The sequence below is a fragment of the Plasmopara halstedii genome, assembly GCF_900000015.1.
Source record: "Plasmopara halstedii genome assembly, contig: Scaffold_614, whole genome shotgun sequence".
In the NCBI taxonomy this organism is placed as follows: domain Eukaryota; phylum Oomycota; class Peronosporomycetes; order Peronosporales; family Peronosporaceae; genus Plasmopara; species Plasmopara halstedii.
Genome location: NW_020187532.1, coordinates 1,850,334 through 1,870,952, shown reverse-complemented (window position 1 = coordinate 1,870,952; position 20,619 = coordinate 1,850,334). Strand labels below are relative to the sequence as shown.

The 20,619-nt window shown below is 44.7% G+C and overlaps 5 protein-coding genes across 5 annotated transcripts; 3 read left to right on the top strand and 2 right to left on the bottom strand.

Moving 5' to 3' along the window:
• Positions 1–5,130: 5,130 nt before the first annotated feature.
• On the top strand, positions 5,131–5,367 carry PHALS_12384 (uncharacterized protein; the record flags this gene model as incomplete). Its single annotated transcript, XM_024727919.1, has 2 exons — positions 5,131–5,162; positions 5,244–5,367. The coding sequence occupies 2 exons, from the start codon at positions 5,131–5,133 to the stop codon at positions 5,365–5,367; spliced, it is 156 nt and encodes a 51-aa protein (XP_024578447.1).
• A 1,972-nt stretch (positions 5,368–7,339) lies between these two features.
• On the bottom strand, positions 7,340–10,859 carry PHALS_12383 (myosin-like protein; the record flags this gene model as incomplete). The annotated part of the gene is made up of 2 exons (XM_024727918.1): positions 7,340–8,131; positions 8,199–10,859. 2 exons carry the CDS (start codon positions 10,857–10,859, stop codon positions 7,340–7,342), a joined length of 3,453 nt encoding a protein of 1,150 aa, XP_024578446.1.
• Positions 10,860–15,381: 4,522 nt separating this feature from the next.
• Positions 15,382–16,310, top strand: PHALS_12382 (adaptin earbinding coat-associated protein 2 (necap-2) isoform; the record flags this gene model as incomplete). Its single annotated transcript, XM_024727917.1, has 6 exons — positions 15,382–15,394; positions 15,457–15,535; positions 15,595–15,749; positions 15,809–15,859; positions 15,912–15,993; positions 16,058–16,310. The coding sequence occupies 6 exons, from the start codon at positions 15,382–15,384 to the stop codon at positions 16,308–16,310; spliced, it is 633 nt and encodes a 210-aa protein (XP_024578445.1).
• A 571-nt stretch (positions 16,311–16,881) lies between these two features.
• PHALS_12381 (uncharacterized protein) lies at positions 16,882–17,333 on the top strand (the record flags this gene model as incomplete). Its single annotated transcript, XM_024727916.1, has 3 exons — positions 16,882–17,061; positions 17,118–17,179; positions 17,243–17,333. The coding sequence occupies 3 exons, from the start codon at positions 16,882–16,884 to the stop codon at positions 17,331–17,333; spliced, it is 333 nt and encodes a 110-aa protein (XP_024578444.1).
• Positions 17,334–17,453: 120 nt separating this feature from the next.
• PHALS_12380 (hypothetical protein PPTG_01648) lies at positions 17,454–19,781 on the bottom strand (the record flags this gene model as incomplete). Its single annotated transcript, XM_024727913.1, has 1 exon — positions 17,454–19,781. One exon carries the CDS (start codon positions 19,779–19,781, stop codon positions 17,454–17,456), a length of 2,328 nt encoding a protein of 775 aa, XP_024578443.1.
• Positions 19,782–20,619: the final 838 nt, after the last annotated feature.

The following is a 20,619-nucleotide window of genomic DNA, read 5'->3' as shown; positions in this document are numbered from 1 at the left end:
TCCAGCTCAAGAAGAGCATCTACTGCAGGCATAGCCTCGAGGCGGACGTCACCATCTTTCTTCCCCGTCATACCGTTGACGAGGGTGTATAACTGTGCGCCATCGTCTACGGTAGACACACCCTCTGTCAGGGTCGACGCCCGGCGTCTTGCAGTCAGCAAACGGCGTCGCCGTCGCCTCTGGAGAGGTTTTATGTCTCGGTTAGACCAGGTAAACGCGCACTCCGCGTCGTCCAGTTTCGGCCCCACTTCCTGCTCCCCCGGAGCCCTAATGTTATTAACAACATCCGACGAAAACCTGTGGCTTCGTTTAGTGGATAACGTGCCACTCCATGCGCATCTGAAGGGTCTTGCTCAAGATGCCTCGGATGGCGATGGACTTTCTCCTCCAACGCTCGAAGAGAATCGCGAGTCACCGGACGGCGATCGACCAGTCGTCATCGTCCGCCGCCGACTCTTCTCTATGAGATTGGTGGCGTCCACTACCACGTTGAACGCCTTAAGGGTCGCCGTCGTCGACGGGGTTTAACCCGATATCTTGTGAAGTGGCGGGAATACCCAAACTCCGAGAACTCGTGAAAGTTAGAGGTGCCACTTCGGCAAGACTACCCAGATGTCGTAGATGCTTATGATCGGAAAAATCATGACGCTTCGCGTCGTCTTGCGCACAGCGCTTCCCAGTAGTAGCCCGAAAAGTCAGAGGGCCATGAGCTGCTGTGGTCGTAGACTCACCCGTGTGAGAAACCACAGAGCTCACAGGAGCGTTCTGGATTGTTCCATTCGTCGCAGGGCGACAATACGCAGGAAAATGGCGTTGCGCCATGAGTTTGGCAAACTCAAATCTAAGATGGCGCTCAACGCGCACGTCTTCCTTGTGGCTTCGCAATAATGTAGACAGCGAAGACATTTCCGGTGCCGCTGCACCCATCGCTCAAAGAGCTCATCGTCAGTATCGGCGGTTTCTCCTGGGGCGAGCAACTCAGGGATGATCCGCTTTGCGGGAACAGGAGCACCTTCTTTTTGAGCTCGAAGTTGAGCGTGATACCGATCCATTGGGATCTCTTGGGGTACCAAAAAGCGAGCTCGCAGAGCTTTCCGCTGATCAAGCTCAACTTGTGTAGTGGCCGGAGGCCCGATTACGTAGACGCCTAACGATCGAGTGATCGCGTCTTTTGTTTCAGTAGCGGGACCAGCCCAGCAAAAGCCGTATTCCACACGAGGGTCTATGACCGATCCTGAATACGAGCGCAAGATAGCCGCCCTGTGAGTTGCTGGTCCTGTGCCTCGTCGAGGTGATTGGAAATAAAACCACTCCCACGGAAGTTGAAATAGTGTTCGCAGAGTTTGAGCTGGGCTTACGTCGCGCCGTTGGCGCACTTCGTATTCCTCGTCACTCATGCTGAGAAAGGAGTGTTCGACTTGTAGTCGACTTTCTCCAACTTCTCGACGAGGAAATCCGTCGTTCGGGGCGGGCGCGGTGTGTTGCGCCCAGTTGCCGAGGGCTTGGGATGTGCTTTTCGAGAAGCCCCGGACGTACTGTTCGGAGATGCACTCAGTGCAGAAGAAGAAAGGATTTGCCCGCAGGCGCCCTCGCTACCAGCTACACTGGGTACTTTGCGTGTCGTCGACACAGTGCTCATAGAGCGGAGAAGGTTTAAAGATGTTCTTATAAACATGAGGATGTTTCAGATACGCGAGCTTCGTATGAGGCGACCGTTAAATGTGAATTGCGAATATTCACAATTTTAATGGGGAAGAGCGTAACGAGGTTACACGTGCCCTTGTAAGAAAGGACGGGTCGAACAGGATTGTGTGACCGTACTTAGGTGTGTATTACACAGTTAGTGTAATAACACAGTGGTGTGGCTACACTGTAACAAGAGGCCACCACGTGGCAGGATTGCCAGTAATAATACACATTACTACATTATTAATTAGGTATTACTATATTAATCAGAAAAACGTAGACTCTTAAATATTGACGGCTCTGCCGCAATTAAATACACTTTCGTTTTTGAACAGAAGTGTTCGTTTGCCTTGGTAAGGCTTTAGAATTTAGAAGAAGCGGATTGTAATACGCTACACTTGTACTGGACCTCTAAAAGAACGTTAGGTCGGTGACCTAAGCTTAGTTTTCTCTAAGCAAAGAACTACGGCAGCTCCGCTACAGTGACTATATGGCATTGTTCCTTCGTCCCTGCGTTTACAGTCGTTACGTAGTGCAATATATTTGGCTAGTCACTGCACCGTTTCACATGCAGTATAAAAAGACGATTGACGTTACAAGAGAAATCAAAACCTGGTGAACCCCAAAAACCAGTTCATGATGATGCGTAGTGATTAAGATAATCACGGTGGAAATCGAACCCACGCCCAATCAACAAGAGTCCCCCCACTATACGACTGCGCCAATCTGCGGCAGCGTTAGATTCCCGACTCGATCGTCTGCTTTGTCTCGTAAGTCGATCGTGCGGTGCTTGACACACCAATCAAAGCTGCTGACCTTTCAAACGTGATTCGGTACATGAAAGTGACATCCTTGCCCGACATAGATGGATTGACCGCCGGTTCTACCTGGCCGCTCCGCATGAGCTCGATGAGTGCTCAAGTATCGTATTCGACAATTAGCTTTGCCGGGGGGATCTGCTTCCATCTCATCGCATGTCTGTTGTGGTGCTTCTGCATAAGAAGGGATCGAGGACCGAACTAGGCAGCTACCGACCCATCGCACTCATGCAGGTCGAAGTGAATGTGTTGTTGGAGGAAGTGACATATCATTTGCGGTACGTCATCACCAAATTGATCCACGCAGACCGGAAGGGATAAATCAAAGGATGGTGATCCACCACCGCGTATGTACGGTTCCTCGCTAATTAGCAGGACCACGTGACAGCTCGAGACGACGAGGCGTACGCGATGTTTTGGTCTTTTAGAGAATGTTCGATCGAGTCAACTGGCACTAGTGCTCAAGAGAATACATCAATTAATCGATGGATTAAGCTGTTGTACACGAGCCCAAAGGCGCATCTACTAATCAACCAGAATTCCCAGCCCGCACTGCATCCGGCAGTGCATACGTGTTGTGTGTTGAGCGTGGCGAAGAACACAAAGCTCTGGTTTTGCTCCATGAAGGCAGAGTGAGGGTAAGTCAGGTCAGTGGACTGCCGAAGCAAGCACGCGACAAAAAGGTGATGAGAATACATAGCAAGAAATGAGCATGGTGTGAGCTTGGTGTTTGCGTATGGACTATCATTTAGTGTCTCAAAGATGCAGTAGATTAAGTGCTCTGCATATTAAATCACAGATGATTCAGTTCGCATGTCGCTCTTGCAAATACTCAGGAGAGCATACCACCCTGAGACAACTTGTTTAAACCTACGAAAGACGCCATTATTGAAACACCTGGGAATGATCGAAATAGACGTAATCCATTCGACGGTGGTAATTGAGCTTGGACGCAGCTATCGGAGAATAGTGTAGCAAATATGGCTAAGTAGTGGCAAAGTGACTACTCAACACCAGGAACAAGCTTTTGAATTTATTGCGAGAATGACGATGTATTGGCTGCTATTCAACACTGGAATTGTTTCCCAGATGTTGAGTTTAGAGCAAGCACTTCTTAAGGTAATTGCTCATTGGGCAACCGGATGGAACTCCCGCTTCGGAACATGTAACGTTTTACCAAGTCGTTTTGTTATTATATCTATCGCTAAAGCCGAACTCCAACGCTCGTCCATGCTGTTGTGCAGTTGAAGTATTCGTTATGTGCTGTTGTACAAATATGTTACATGAGACGCTATCGAGATGGTATTTAGCTTGCGTTCGCCGAAAGCGAATGCCAACCGAGGCCAAATGCTTAATACCGGATATTTGGCCATTCCCATTCGCTATTTTATCGCTGATATCATTGTTTCTCACCACAAAAAAATGCTGCTGCAAGACAAATGAAAATAAGTTAAGCGATTTCAATTTTAGATTATGGGGCCATCCAAGCACATGGCCTTCACATGCTTTGTTCTCAACTCTCAGAATATTTTGGCAATCAACGGTGGTGAATGCTATATAGCCAAGGTCTGATAATCCGTTTTTGCACCAGTCCCTCCGACCGAATTACTTGGATTCTTCCAAAAAAAATGATTGCTGCGGTAAGGCCGGCACCACCTTCGCTTAGGTCGAATGCGGAAGCATCAGCATGAGCCAATGCGCAAGGGCTCAAAGGTAACTTCGGCGTTGATATGCTGTGTGGCCTCGTCAATATCTTAGAGCCCTAAAATAATATTATCTGTGTGGTGACTATTTACTAGCCAGTGAATTTTTTTTCTTGTCAATTCGCCACAATTGACAGATGACATAATTGAAAAACCGAGAGTTATCGAAAAAGACGTATTCAATACATTCGACCGTGGTTATCGAGCTTGGACACAGCAATCGGGGGATGGTGTAGCAAGCATGACCAATGAGTGTCAATGTTGTTTAATGTGATTGTTCAATACCAATAACAAGCTTTCAAATGTATTACGATGATGAAGATATAGTGGCTGCTATTCGACACTAGGACTGTTTCCCGAATGCTGAGTATGACGCAAGCACTTTTTTGAAGTAATTGGTCATCGGACAATTGAATGGAACTGACGCTTCGGAAACCCGGAGAGACCGATCGGTAAACAGAACGTGGCCAGTGGGACGAGAAAATTACGACGAGATCACTGACAAAAACCACGAGATGTCTGTACGGAGATTGTGGATTGCGCTCGGAAAACGACCCAACAAACTACAGGGAAGCAGGAAGGTGAAGAATATGTGAGTTAAGGTGATGCGGGAAGAATATATGGACTTAGGTGGGGTGATACCATCTAAAGGCATTGACGCGCCTCATACAAATTTACGATCGAAGTTGACGCAAACACCGAGATTGGGCGATTTAGATAAAACTGATGCCGTACGGAAACAAATAACTTTACGGCGTGAATTTGATCTGTCTTTTACTGATGTTTTGAAATTGAGGAAATGTAAATTTGTTGTCTTCAGGGCAATAGGGGGGTTATGAGCAGGTTATCGATTTTCAAATGCTTACATAGGATAAGGATCAACATAAAAAAGTACTCACATATTTTGAAAAGCATGGATACTCATGACACGGGACTATTTGACCGGATGTCGCGAGTAAAATTGGCCAGAAAAGACGTGGCTGAATGGAATAGGCTAGCAGATAGATCATAGAGCGAGCTCCTGTATTCTATGCAGGTCAATTTGGGCTGGCGCTGTTAATTATGGATGGGTGTTGTACTTTGAGCACCAAGGAGAAAACACGACTATCACACGCGTTCAAGTGGATAACGTACTTGGTGATGCGCCAGTGATTGCCTAAGTGATCGACTTTCTGACGTATATAAATTAAAGGTTGATTGATGGCTTGGCAGAAGTAGGAAGTTTCAAACCATATGTAACCAGCTAAAACCAGACGTAGAGAAACGCATTGGATCAAAAAGGGAGAATATATGAACTAATCGGACAATTTGGACTAGTAATTCGAGTACGATGAGATTGCCAGTTGTAAACAAAAGCGATAATCAAAGCGAGAACATAATCGCCACTAAGAGGTCTCCCGCCGATTACGTAAAAAGCTTTTCTTCTTCTATGGTCACTTTACTCCATATTGGCTGAATCACGTGAACAGAGATTTCTGTCGCGAAGCACTGGGCGGCTCGCAGACAGTGATGAGCGACATATAATTAGTGAAGTGGAATTTGAGGTATCTGAAGGGGATAAAGACATGCGTAAATCTGTGCAAGCGATCAAGGTAATTAAGAAAGGTGTGGAGTGCGGTAGACATGGGGCGACCACAAAGTGTTGCGGAATGGACTATCTCGATCGATAATGGAACGGGGATACACGTACCCTGGTAACAGGGGTGTGTGTCACACGAGATGTGCACGGTGTGACTGCACCCAACCAAGAATACGGTATGTGGCTAGGTAGCCAGTGGTTATGCATGTATTTAGATTTACTATATATAGTATATTTAGGAAAATCTAAACCGATAAAAACTAAATAAAAATCAGTTTTGGAGTTAAAACCGAAGGGCCAATTAGCCTTAAGAAGGCAATAATTACTCTTGGAGTAAGCCAATTGCGATCCGCTAACTCATACCTGGTTCTTGTAACGAACGAAGGGTCGGTGACCTAAAGTACGCTTCCTCAAGCGCTAAGCTACGGCAGCCCCGCTGTAGATAATGTCATTCAGCGGTGGCTGAGCAAGAAGCAGACCGGAGTGTCACTGTCTACTTTAATCGATGATTAATATCCAGTCTCAAATGTCGGACATGAACTGGCTATTACCTCGTGAACTAAATTCAAAACTCTATTTTTGTGTCATAAGCGATAAAGATACTGCTAGACCATCAGGCTATTATCAGACAGTCGATGTGAGGATAAAGTATCGCGAGCGCAAACTCACGCGAACATAAGGGTGAAATACATGCGTGACTGCGCCAGGAGAGAGGGCATACAGTCAGGGTCCTTGCATTAAGAAAACAGGATGACAGACCTGTCTAGCAAGGTGATGTCGGCGCCAAGGCTGGACGCCCGACATAATATGATCGAGATACGAGCGCGAAAATGAATATTGTAGAGCGGCGATCAATGGTACGGCAATGAGGGGGCTTGAACATGAATAACAAGCTCTACTCAACTGCACGGACGTGGGATATCAGCCACAAATCCAAGTCGAGTGAAAATGACAAATGTGAATTGATGCAAGCATGTGGATTAATCAAGATGTAAGAATCAATGAAGAAACGGGATTGCTTAACAGGCTGAATATCGCACAAGTTTTCGGATTGTGTACGAGTACATCAGCGATGAACCATCGCATGAATGTTGTGGGTTATTTAGCCATTCCATAAAATATCTTTGAAATTTTTTTTGATAAGATTTATCAAAAAGCTTTTTGTCATAATTGTATAGCATGATCCAAGACTTTGTAATTAAAGAAAAAAAACATGTTATTTAAATAGTTTTCCTGACATAAAAATCATATAAGATTTTTACAAGATTGAACACATTGAATAAACGAACAAGACTTATATAAAATAATAAAGAAACAATACCAGAACTTCCATCGTATGTACCTTGCTTTCTGTCTGCCTTAGTTACCTTCTCCACCATTTCTAGCCTTCTGGCAATATTTCAAAACAGACGAGGCACACGTTTACAAAACGGTCCGTTGGCTAGCTCGCTACTCGAATTGTCCAACGTGATTTGGATGTCAGAAATCCAAAACTACTGCTTTCTCGTCCATTTAAGCTTCAGTACGCTACAATGAAACTTTCAAGCAGCTATCTAATTGCCAGCGGTACTGCCACGACGGAAACTGAATGACTTCATCGACAATCGCGATGATGAGCGAGGAGACGACGAGTGTGTGCTAGCAGTCGAGATACTTTCGCGCGCATTCTTCACTCGGCGTTTGTACACACACGTGTCTTGGTCGACCCGAATTCCCCACTGGAGATACTCGGCGTTGGTTGCAGCTTCCAAAAACTGATTCAATTTTGCCACACGGTCTTGTATTATCTTCTCCGAAAAGTTTCCAAACAATTGCTTGTTCGGCAGCTCTGGAATTTCCTTGCGCTTGTATCCGTTCTTTGTCTGTAGTGTCGCGGCCAAATTTCGGAATGTACTGTACCGATGCCATACGAATAGCGTGCCTCGCGTATTGGTTTCAATTTGCAGCTTATACTCAACAAATTGCCGGCCTTCACGGTACGTGATTCGGCTGTCGACCACCTTGGCAGATATAAGCGAGACCTCTTGCGACCGTACCAGCTTCGTTTGGAGCTGAAGCACCTGCTGCTTTAAGCGTTCGTTCTCACGTAACAGCTCAGCATCGGCGTATTCTGCCACATTCGATGACAAGGTCGAGCGCAAGCGGTCATTCTGCGACACAAGTTCTCGATTCAATTCCAAAGCGGCCTCAGCAGCTTGTTTGGCGTCGCGAGCCGCAGACTCAGCCTCAGCAACCTTTGACGCAGCTTCCGTGAGCGCGCGGAGAGTGCGCGGTGACACAGGACCGGACAAAAATTCCCCATCTTTATCACTCTCTTCGTCACTCCAATCGTCTTCCACAGGCTCCTGTCGCATAGAAATCTCCTTAGTTTCTCAGCTCTAAATTCTAACAGCAAATTGTAAAAACACGTACCGGTTGAGGATCGCTATGATTTTGCTCTTCCTGCATCGCCTTATGACGGAGTCTCTCGGCTTCTGCTTCCATAGCAATCTTCCGAAGACGCGTTTGTTCGATCGCACGTTCTTTTCGTACGCGTTCCAGTAAAAGTGCATACAAAACGCGTTGTTTCCGGCCACGCTCTCGAGCCTGAAGGGTGATGATACCTGCTCGTAGTGTCCGAAAGCGCTTTAACTGTAGTCCACCGCGAGTTACAGATTGCATCTTAACAACTGCAGCACGTTGACGGAAAAAGCGCATGCGATAGACGTAGCCATGCAATGTCTTTTGTATCAGAATCGCATGATCTTTTAAAATCACATTTCGACGGTCTTCCAATCGTTGTAACAGGCCAGAACTAAAGTAAACTTTTGTCTTGCCCACTGCAAACTTGCTATTTTGCATTGTGGACGCCATGTCTGGAATCAATTCTTTCAGTAGACCAGCAACCATCGTGGGCGGTTCAGCCTCACGCAAGGCTGAGGGACAGATAATTTGAAACCGCTGCTGAAACTCAACAAGCGGCAAGCGGTTAGGAAATGCCGCGCGACTAATGCGAATGGCAGCAATCACTCCAGCACATCGCAATTGTTCTACAATCATGACGCGATTAAACTGAGTCGCACTCTTGTTTGCGTTTGGCTTGATGCATCGCACATACTGCGATGACGTCTTGTTAATCGTCACCATGAGCTCCGAAAGTTGTTTACGAAAGGCTCCTGCAATCGTGTTGCCAACGAGAAAGCCCTTTTGGCGACCTTCCTTGCCATTTTTGCCACGACTATTGCGCTTGTTTTGTTGTGTAGGTGTAAAGATGCCAGCAATGACTTTATTCCGACTACTAGACAATAATTGTACCATGTCAGTCGGCAGTGTGTCCTTGTTCTTTTCGAGAAATCCCAATCCATTGTACGTTACATCTCCTGCATAATGATGAATCGTGAACTGCAACGGGTTGATCCGATTTTTCTCAATGCTTGGATGGTTGCTACAAGCATCCAAAACTTTACTGACAAACGTACTATCATTTGCCTGGGGACGCAACACTTCTTCATTCAGCATACTGACAATTCCCATCCGACCTTCAATTAAGTCGAGAATCGGCTGATTGTCTTCAAACGTCACAAGTGTCAATGGAATACCTTCATCGACGTATTCTTGCTGTACGTCCTTAAACACATCACTATTAAACTTCTGCTGCAGTTTTTCGTTGGCATAATTAATACACAACTGCTCAAAACCATTTTGATCAAAGCTTTCAAAGCCAAAGATATCTAGCAGACCAATGTGAGTCTTGACGTTGTTGGTTGAACAAATTGCTTTGTTTATGCGGTGCACCAGCCAGTCAAAAAGCTGTGTGTACATGCCCTTAGCTAAAGCATCACGTAGATACGCCGCCTGCTCTGCATTAAGTGGGATTGTGTAAGACTCAGTACCGGCCGTGATTGAGCGCTCTAGAAGTGTGGAGTGTAGCTTTGCATTCTCAGTGCCTAGTAACGCACCGACATTATCGACAATGTCTTCATTTTTGACGTGGCTCTTCTCATTGTCACTATCATTCGGTGCAAATACAATCTCTCCAAGATTCAAAATCGCAGCCACTATTTCAAAAATTGCATTTTGTTCATCCGTTGAGATGCCAATCGTATCCAGAGCATCTTGTGTCTCTTTAAGACACTGAAAATCATCAATGCCAGTCAATTGAGCGTCAGCACCTTCTGTCACGTACTTGTAGCTCGCAGCATTGCCACTAAGTTTCAGTTCCTTTTTGCGATCATCAGGTAGACAAAAGATCTGGTAAAAGACGTGATAATTGCGCTCCCCTTCTGTCTGTCCTACCACTCGACTCTTTTCAAGTAAATACGTTTCACAAAGACAACCCACAAGAGATCCAGTGCTGCTAAATTGAAGCTGTGCAAACTTTCCAAATCGACTCGAATTGTCATTTCGTTTCGTCTTGGCATTCCCAAATGACTCTAACAATGGATTTGACTGTAAGACTTGATCAATCACCTTTGTTCCATGTTGACCACCTCCTGAAATAGACGCCAAATGATTCATCATGATCTTGACTGTCTCCGTCTTTCCAGCGCCAGACTCCCCACTGACTAGAATACTCTGATCCACTTGAGTTCGTTTCATGTCCATATATGACACAGCAGATAGTGCAAAAGGGTGTGGAGGTAGTGAGTCACGTGGTTGTTCCAAGTATTGCAGGTAGAGCTCTTTCCCATATAAGTCAAGCCATTGGTACGGATTCACCGCAATGCAGATGGCACCCGTGTATGTGTACGGCATCTTTTTTGAAAATCGTAGCTCGAGGTTCTTAAGCACTGCTGGTTCATGTAAGTGGTTAAGTGTGCACATGTCATTCGCTCCATCAGCTTCAAAGACGTTGCAAATAGGCATCGCTTCATCCGAGACTTCACCCGCAAGACGTGCGATATCGCGAATGTTTACAATTTGCTCAACTCCATCATCCTTGTCCCACTCACCATCGTCGCTTGGCTGAAGACGCACTTGGGCCGAAACCCCGTCGTCCAAACGACGAACGACAACGGCTTTCTTCCATACCTGCTCGTTATGTGGCACCCAAACCATGGCGCCATTGTCCAACATACCGGAATCCTCGGCCATGATTCTCTCTCGATGAACTGTTTCGCGTACTGGGGACGGACAAGACACTGACGGCGATCGTGGCGTCGCTCGCTGACTCTCGAGTCTCTCCCTCGCCTAGTCTTTTCTCGTGCATAACCGCTTAGCGAACCAATCATAATGCGCCGTTCAGTCCCAAACATGATTTCTAGGTTTGTCGAAAGTAGTAGGATAGTAAGCGAGTATTATAACAAGAATTAGTAACATGCGTAATATCTTGCTTTTGAAGAAAAATTAAAGCGAGTAATTGCTAATTAGCTAAAATTTGTTGTACAAACCTCTTACGCCGAAACTCGGCAAAACTGCTAGCATTTAGATAGCTGAAAAGGTCCCTTACTTGTTACTACAATCAATATAACGATATGCAATGCTGCGACGAAATTTCAATTCGACAACCAAGATGACAACATTTGTCTTGAAGTTTTCTTTTTGCAAATCCTTTACCCTTGTTTTACTACAGCTGCGGCATGTGTAGGGTATACTCAAAGGTCAGTTGGACTGTACCCATCTGCGAGGCCCTTAGAAAACTTCTTGTCTGCAAAGTGTGATGTAACTGCACCACGTTTCGTCGGACTTTACACAAAGGGCCAAAGATGTACGTAAATTAATAGCTATCATCTATTTTTGTCAAGCAGTGGTCTTTGTATAGCAAGTTATTTCTAGCAAACGGCTTTCTTCAACTAAATATTCCCTTTAATTCTGTCAGCAAATTGCATCTTTTGGGAATTGATGGATAAATTAGTGTCTGTACTCAAATTTGATTATTTCGTTCTTGCCTGTTGGATGATAGATGATTTTATATGGACTTTGGTGCTACAGTTTCGTAAGCGTTGGTTAGCTAGATAGCACACCTAAATCTCCTTTTCTTTGAAGGGCAGTCACGTTGCCACATCAGACAGATTTACACCCAACTAATTAAATGACAAGTTCGTGTGCACAGCAATTATTTCTTTTGTTATTGGTATTCTGCTTTAATCGTATCTGTGAAAAAAAACATGTGCTTCTGTGAGATGGTGAGGGGTAAGTATCAAAAAGCTTAGTAGTCTGAGAAATTATCGGTAATGTCCATGACGCATGTACCCAAATCCACTAGGCCAGATCTCGAATGCTAGACAAGGCAGTAATTAATCTCTGAATTTTTAATGTGCCACCTTTGAGGTAATTTTCAGCATTTTACATTGCCTTATAATGTGGCGTACACCTTTGACTTAACCACTACAATTGAAGAAATGAAAGTCCTATTACTATTTGAAATGGATAGGAGGTCGGCGGGATAATGAGGGTCAAAAGCAGTATCTGGTGAAGTATTCTCTCTTACACATTTCCTGTCACTATCATCGTTCGGCCTCAGGGCCAGGCTCAAGCGGATCAAAGTAAAGTACCACGGTTGAGTATTTAGTATTAGGGTGATATAATTCCGCTAAAAGAAGCTCCGTGGGCTGCTAGCCTCACTTAATGCATTATACAAAGCCCAAGTGTTGTAGATGGTTCGAAAAGATTCATTTCAACATAAGCCATAATTGAATGCTGTTTAAAGTAAAGCAAAAAAATCGTACGTGAGTTATTTGGATGGCTCTTGATTTCGCTACACGACCCCATTCTCAGTGCAATTCGTAGCGTGGAATAAAGCGTCAAGCTCATTCTTCGCGATGTGCACGTTCACCACATTGCATCTATTGTCGCTTGTCAATTCGACGCTCAAATATACATACTATTGTATCCATTGTGAGGATGAACACTGGGTCGCCCCGCACCTACTAGGTGGTGTCGTTTCCCCGCGACGATCCTGGCTGGTAGGCAATGGGGCGATGATCAAAGAACCTTGACGCGCCTTTCGCAGGGGGCAACCGTTCCAAAGATGACGGGTGCCTCCACAGACAAAACACCGTCGTGTGTTTGTTTGCTGTCCAGCAGCTCGGAGCTCTGCTCTCTCGTCCTCAGCATAGCTGAGATCCATGGGCACTGGCCCGCACGACGAGCTGTTGTAATTAGCATTCCAACCAAGTCGTGCCGACTTAAAACTAAATTCGGCATTCAATGCCACATTCGCCGCCTGTTGAAATGAAGATGGATGCACACGGAAGACTTCCATTCTGGCCACGCCAGTGTGGAGGCCTTCCATAAGGACGGTCACTGTGACCACCTCCGGATGGGGATTTGCTGCTATCCCGGCAATGAGAGTGCGCATCTCTTGAACCAAGTCCAACAACTCCTTGTAAGGAACCGCGCTCGCACGCGATATGCCTGGTTAGGCGGTGAGAACACTCTTGAGAGCTGCAATTTCAGCTCCACCTAGGAGGGAATGGCAGCTTCGACCGAAGTGCCGCACGTCAGTGCCCATTTTCGTGCTCAACCACCGATCTTTGAGATGGCTAGCGCCACGCGCTGTTGCTCGCGATGGAGCATGCCGGTTACGATGGTCATCTCGACCTCTCTCACCCAGGCACTTATACTGCTAAGGTTTTCGAGCTAGTATCAAAATGTAGTAGCGACAGTAAGCCGTGGTCTCCAAAGAGTAATTCTGATGAGACGAGAATTAAAGAGAGTTTATCGGAGTCTTTGAATAAATTTCGTGAGAGGACGAGTAATTACAGCTGTAAGCTTCTACTTCCACGTCACGATATTAGGCATCAGCAACGGTGTGCGAGTCGGACACAGCGTGTGCTATGAACTCGACGTAGCTTTATCGAAGCGTTTGGTGACGCGTCTGCAATGCTATTGCTTATTCCAATGGTTGCAGTACAACAGTAACGATCCACTCGGAGTTAATGCGCGGTGGTACCTTATGATGGACACACTAAGTAGCCCTTGAAAGCTGCCTACGCAGATAGAAGATAGTTGGTTTAAGAGGATTTCCATACGTTGGCCTACGATGTATAGAAGAGTTAGCATTTAGTTACGCTCGTGTGAACCGGTCAAAGCGTAGAGGCCTTGCTATAAAATGTGACTACCTTGGCCAGTCTGTCGGTTCCAGCTATATGTTAAGCGGAGATTTTTGCCGTTTTAAAAGACACGTCGGTAATACCGGCATCAAATCTTGGATGGGCCTCGTAGCAAGATAGCACAAATCGCTGCTGTCAGCAACGCTTTCCCGGTGAGAACACCGCCATACCATTACTCTGAAAAAATGGTGAGTTTTGTCCGACATGCTTGTACAGACTTACCGCTAATCATCCTTAATCAAGTGATCAGATAAATTGCGTTACTCGCGTGGTGCAGTTTTTTTCGTAACACAGAGGAATTGCGGTGCTGGAGCGACATACTCCAACATATCCAGCTTGCATTTGCATTACTATCTGTACAGGCTGAAAATTGTCTTTGAAGACTTCACGCACATACTGTGTACTAAGTGGACATACAGGCTCGTATAACGATGTGCTCTTACGAGCCACTCAGGTGCAATAAAAGCTGATGCGGACAAATTAATGTCTTGATTATCGCTGAAGCTGACCTACATCTGACTTTGGGGCAGTCATTCAATTTTGTGCCGCTTTAGGGGCCTGATTTTAATTGGTTCGAAGGTGCAGCTCCGGGAGCGCATCAGAAAGGTGAGCCACAGAGTCTAAAAGATAATCGACGTACCGCCATAAGTGAATATCTTCACGACTGCTAATTTTGCTATGACCGATGAGCAAGAAATGAAAAATAGACTGGTCCTGCGAGCTCATCAGGGCTCCGACCGGTATGTGAAGTAGACAGTGTGCCCTCATTCCAGAAACCGATGCAAATCCAAGGCTTTCATTCGTTAAGCTCGCCTTAGCACTTATGACTTAGCTCACTTTGTCTTAACCTTCCAGAGACAGAAACAAGATCGTGTAGCGCAGCGTATTTTTCACTAGTGAGTGGGTTCTAGCTTGATCGGTAGCTATACGAGTGGGCTAATGAAGATGAGACGAGCTAAATGCATCTCGAACATGTCACCTCGACGTCGACGTTGCGCTTGTACTTCGTAAAGTCAAGCATTAAGTAATGCTCTACTCCGACGTCTACTTCAATGAGGCTGACTTGGAAACCATATCATGGGCGAGTCGCTATGACTTCCTCACTCACCGCACGAGCTGAGTGAAGTTCTTTGCTAAAGCTAAATTCCATCGGCATTAGCCTCACAGGTGGATAAGAATTAACCTTGCCGCTGCTGGTCTAACCACATGCAATGCTTGAGGAGTTGTGATGTGCGGTGTCAACTAGCTATCTTGGAGCGACAACAACTACCGCGGGATTCAATCAAAGTCGCTGCGGTTAAGGGGGTTTCATCAATTTCCCGGTGAAGGTGTAACAACTACTAATATAATGGTAATAATATTGATACTGACTACCAATCGCAAATATTGCAGTGTGTCGTTTGTTGTTGTCACGTGCGAAAAATAAGCAATGAAATGTCGCTGGCGCCGAATTTACGCTGAAGAGACGCGTAACGGACGTCGGTGTTCCCTTATTCTATTTTTTAAGTAAAAGTGTTACTTGCCATAGCTCACAGCACCTTGAACAAAAAATATTAATCACTATGGCGGAAGTCGGTAAGAACAACATCTTTGTCGCATTTAGCTATGATCAGTATTTATCAAGTAAAATGCATTAGAAGTGCAGCGCGTTCTGGCAACGATCAACCAGGTTTTTGTATTTCAAATTCCACCACAGACATCGGCTGCTGGTCACAGGTACAAACATGTTCACAGTCGTGGATATGATTAAAATAGTAATGCAATTAGTGGTTTAGAGCGGACTCATGGCCCAGCACACCCGCGTGGACTGGCCGTTTACAAGTCTCAAGTGTTGGAGAAGATGCAGTAATTGAATTAAAGGATCCCAACACGGGTGTCTTGTTTGCTGCATGCCCCATTAAAGCTGGTGGACCGCCTGCAATTCAAAAAGGTAGAATAGTTACCACAAAATTATTCTGACTTTCTTGACTGATAAGTGCTCTCCTACAGTCGTCGACAGTAGTCGATACTTTGTCTTACGTGCTGTGGATCGCACATCAGGTACGTCCTCATCATATGTATTTCTTCAAAAGTGTTAATTTATTGTTGTTAGGTCGTCACGCATTTATCGGTATCGCTTTCAACAATCGAAGCGATGCATTTGACTTTAATGTCGCTATCGATGATTTTAACAAGTACGTTCTCTTCATATCCGTTATACTATATGACAAAACATTTACAGAATGTCTATCTGTATAGGGAGCTTAAACGTGAAAAGACCCAGCAGCAGAGCACGACATCAGGTCCTTCTGTTGACTACTCGCTAAAGGAAGGTCAAACAATTCGGATAAAACTCAACACGAAAAAGAAAGACGCGTCAAAAGATGAAGAGGATGGCGACAAAGATCCTTTTGAAATCACAAACTCACCAAAGAAGTCAGTCAATAGCAATGATGCTGATTTGCTGGGATTATCAAAAGCGGCTTCAACTAGCAATTGGGAGACGTTTTGATTACAAATGTCGAGCTAGCACATTAAAAACAAGCTTTCCCCATCGAATTGTTAGTACTTTACATGATACAAAGTTGTCGTCAGAGTGATCGATGACAAATTGGGATATCATCAATTATATCCGAACATTTGTTGGGACCTGCGACGTCCACAAAAATAATCCTTTTTATAAAATCCAATGACGTAAAATTAATTACATTATCATAACCAAGACATTCGTAAAATTGTGTTGTCGCAACAAATGCATTTATGCAGGCTCAATAACTTTTTTCATCAAAGTAAAAATCGTAATCTGCAGTATAGAGTTACAAAAGATATTATAAATAATAGGTTATCTGGCTCAAGTTTATCTCCATAATAGCATGGATGTCGTTATCCTGAGTGACTATTTTTGAAGATCGCAATTACTTACCTCGCACAAAGACACAACGAGCTTAATAAAAGTCTCGAAAACCTCGCATAAAAATTAACGTGTAAAGGTGAGTTCAGAACTGACTTTTCAAGTTCTGGTTCATGGCATAGCATTCAGTTCGACTTTGATCAAAAACCAGTCACATCGCTTCCAAGTTATCATGACAACTAAAACGACTATTGCCATAATCGTCGCTGCCATAGTTGGAAGAGTTGAGATGCTTAAAGTCTGCAACATTGAGACTTGCCCAGACGTGAATTCCCATGACAACCTTGTGTTTAGCCAATTTTGCCGAGAAGCGACAGTAACGAATGGCGCACTCGAGGACCTTACGAGCGAAGTGTTTGAAAATGCAGAGAGCACAGCATTTATTGACTGCTGCAAAAACAAGTGTAGTCAGCTTCCGCCGAAACTGTGAAGTTGAATCGCGTGGTGTTTTTGTCTCTACATCTCGTTAAGTAAGAGCCAATGAATGCATGTATGTCTTGATGTTCTGATCTTTTTCTTGTTAAACTTACAAGCAATCACACGATCCCTTTTGAACATACAAATGTTGACAAGCCGAACATGATTGCTACGTCACCTTTTGAGCTTCTAACAATTAAGATTTAAACATGACGAAATCTTTCATTAGGTTCATCTTATCATATTGTCAATCCGATCAAAGAGCTTACAAGTTTAACACTTTACATGTGCTACATCAAACTACTTGTTTTCAATACTTCGCATTAATTACAGTAAAAAAGATTTTCGATGAATTTCGAAAGCAGGTGCTTGGAACTCACGTGCATGCGCTAATGTCTTGAATTGCAGATCGGATGGTCCGCTTACGTATAGTGCTACTTTTGCCTGCACTCCAAAGCTTTCGCCAATGTCACTATGAATCTCACGCAAACGTAATGCAAGATTTGGACGTATCTTTTCTATCAAGAAATTCCGGCTGAAGACAGACTGTTCTGCTATTGGCATAGCGCGTGGTGTGGTTGGCGGTGTGGGAGTCGAGACATCCAAGCCTTGGATTTCCAACTCTTCCATTGCACCACCCAGCATGTCAATTTCATCCTTACATACGTTTCGTCGCAATAAACACGACATAAAGCTAGCTCCAAGTACGGCACCAAGTATCCCCACAGTCAGCAAAAGCAAGCGTTTTACAAACGATTTTGCTGTCAAACTCTCCAAACTCAGAACCCAAATTATTGACAGTAGACAACCAAGCATTGTTCCTGTGAACAATGGTAAACTAAGCATATAATCATGACCATGAAAAGCATGACGTTCTAGTGACGATGGATAAAAGTATTGTGGCCGTGGTGAAGAAGTCGCCGACAAATCATCAGGCTCTGTCTGAGTATCGTCTTCTTCACTGTCATAAAGACTACCACTACCAGCCTTTGTAAGGTGTAACCACACTTGACAATTCCATTGCGAGCATCGATTGATTGCATCGAGTAACTCTGCATGAGCTTCGAGAAACTCCATGTCACGACATGTCCAGATAATCCACAGACTCTGCGGTATTTCAGAGCGTTTGGATACTTCTTTCGCATTACTTACATCTAAAAGCGCTTTCAAATGATCCAGAACACTTAAAAACGGAGTCATGCCACTTCCTCCAGCTATGAATACCATGTGCGGAGCTAGTTTGATTTCGGAACCATAATATCCATCCACATGAACAGTTTTCAATTGCTGGTTTCGCATGGCAGTTAATATCCGAGACGTAAAGAATCCTTGAACTTTAGCATTGATAAAGAATGAGTGCCGATTGCGTAGTGGACTAGAACTGATCGTAAACGGATGCCACTCGTTTCCAATGGCATTGTGTTTTATATAGACGTATTGCCCCGGTAAGAAATCGGAACCATTTAAACTTGAACGGCGTAATTCAATCTCAAACACTTTGTTGCTTACAGCTGTAGCTGAAATCACACTTGCTTGTCCCCGTCCACACATTGACACAACACGGTACATCACAACCAGTACTATCGCAGGGATTAGCCAAAAGAACGTGGCGTAGTAATGCAGCACTGAAAACACGATGACTCCAATAATAAGGCAGTGTAACATGACAAAAGTTCGAAAAAATCGTCGACGTACCCACTCCATTGATGATATGGCCACAATCATAGAAAAACACAGTGCCAATGCGCCACAAAAGTTTCGAATACTTCCATATCGTTGTTTCGATGAGCAAGTGTCAGCCAAACACGGTACAAGCATTTCTTCCACCTTTCCTTGGCTGTACCACACCACCAGGTACACGAGACCATGCAGCATCAACATACTAAACCCAAACTGTCCACTCAGCACATGGTATCGAGCTGCACGTTCCTCTGATAGCCCAAAAAATTTGTGTACAAACGATTGCTTGGCTATTAAAATTACGGATAAAATTATCGCGTAAAGTCCATTCATACCCAAGGCTCGTCCTGTCCGAATCACGATGCCAGACTTGGCTAATTTTCCATTCTCCAAGTCAATCAGTAGCTTTCCTACCACAAGATTAAGCTGCAACAATAGAAAACCACCTACAAGCACGATATCAAGTGCATCAAAGCCGACACTTTTGCCTATGCTTGAACTCGATTGAACCCACTGCACCACTTGATTCTGATGACCCCACGTTTCAATTGTCCCAATTGTATCTTTCTTCGAATAAAAGACAAGACCTGCTAAGAAAAATGGAAGTATCACTGCAATGGATACAACGAAAGGCTCTACGTCCATTGATTCTCGTATGTTCATTTTCAGTGATGGAACCACTTTGCTCTCGTAAATTGGCCAGCGAATCCACACAAGACTAAAAAGGATCCACACTGTGCATAGGACAAGAAAAGCTTTCGCACTATTATGTCGTACCTTGGACAATAATTGCAATAGTATTGCTACCTTCAGTCTTCTGCGCTTGGGAGTTTTGTATGTTTTAGAAGCACTGAGCCGGTCATCTGGGATGTCATTTAGACTTTCGTCGAGAAGTAGATCCAGATCTGGATCCGTTTTAGGAGAGCGAGGTGGAGATAATGCTCGGCGGCGTTCCATTTCCACGCGTACACTCATGGAATAGAATGAGGTAATTTTTGTCTCGACAATGTGCTGCCAATTTTCATGGGTACGACAAATTATTGGGTATTGAAAATATATGATTTACAAGCATTTCAATTTGAAATTCATAATTCAGTATAAAAATTATTAGAATTCAAGTTATTATATTGCATTATTCACTAAAGTTATTGTAATTTTCCTTACAGAATACGAAATGTGGTATCGGGCGAAAGGATCCCACTGGATTTGCAGCACGATCAAATCTGTTGAGAAATTTCTAAGCTGAATGCTCGTTAGTAAAAAGCTATGGACATGGCGTGCAAAACGACGTTGATGAGCAGAAGATTTAATACAAGTGCTCGTCGAAAGATCCCGACACGTCACTTTTACATGAGGTCGTGGTAATCATTGGAACTGGTGCTGAGCTCAAAGTCGTGGAGTTGGCTTGGCTGCCCGTATTTGCGGGGACACAGTGCCAGGTTAAAGCGGGATAACTAGCTTTATGATTGTGCTGGTAGCTTGCTCGAGGCGATGCGTCCTGCCAAGCGGACCCGACGAGAGCGGTCCAGCGTCGAGGTTGGAGAGATCGACTGCATCGACAACCGTCGTTCAGTATTGGGTGATCTCGAGTACCATGTGACATGGATTGACGGGTCCGCGCCCATCTGGCTATCCCGGGACCAGTTGATAGAAGATGGCAACGCCAACTTGATCGAGGTTCTCGACTCCTATTTAAATCGCTACCCTGGACGTCAATTTGTCAGCCTCAACGCCCCCGCATACACAGCCATCGCCGATATCGACGACAACTCGTGCGTACCCCACGCCCTCCAGACAGCGATAGAGCCTCTAA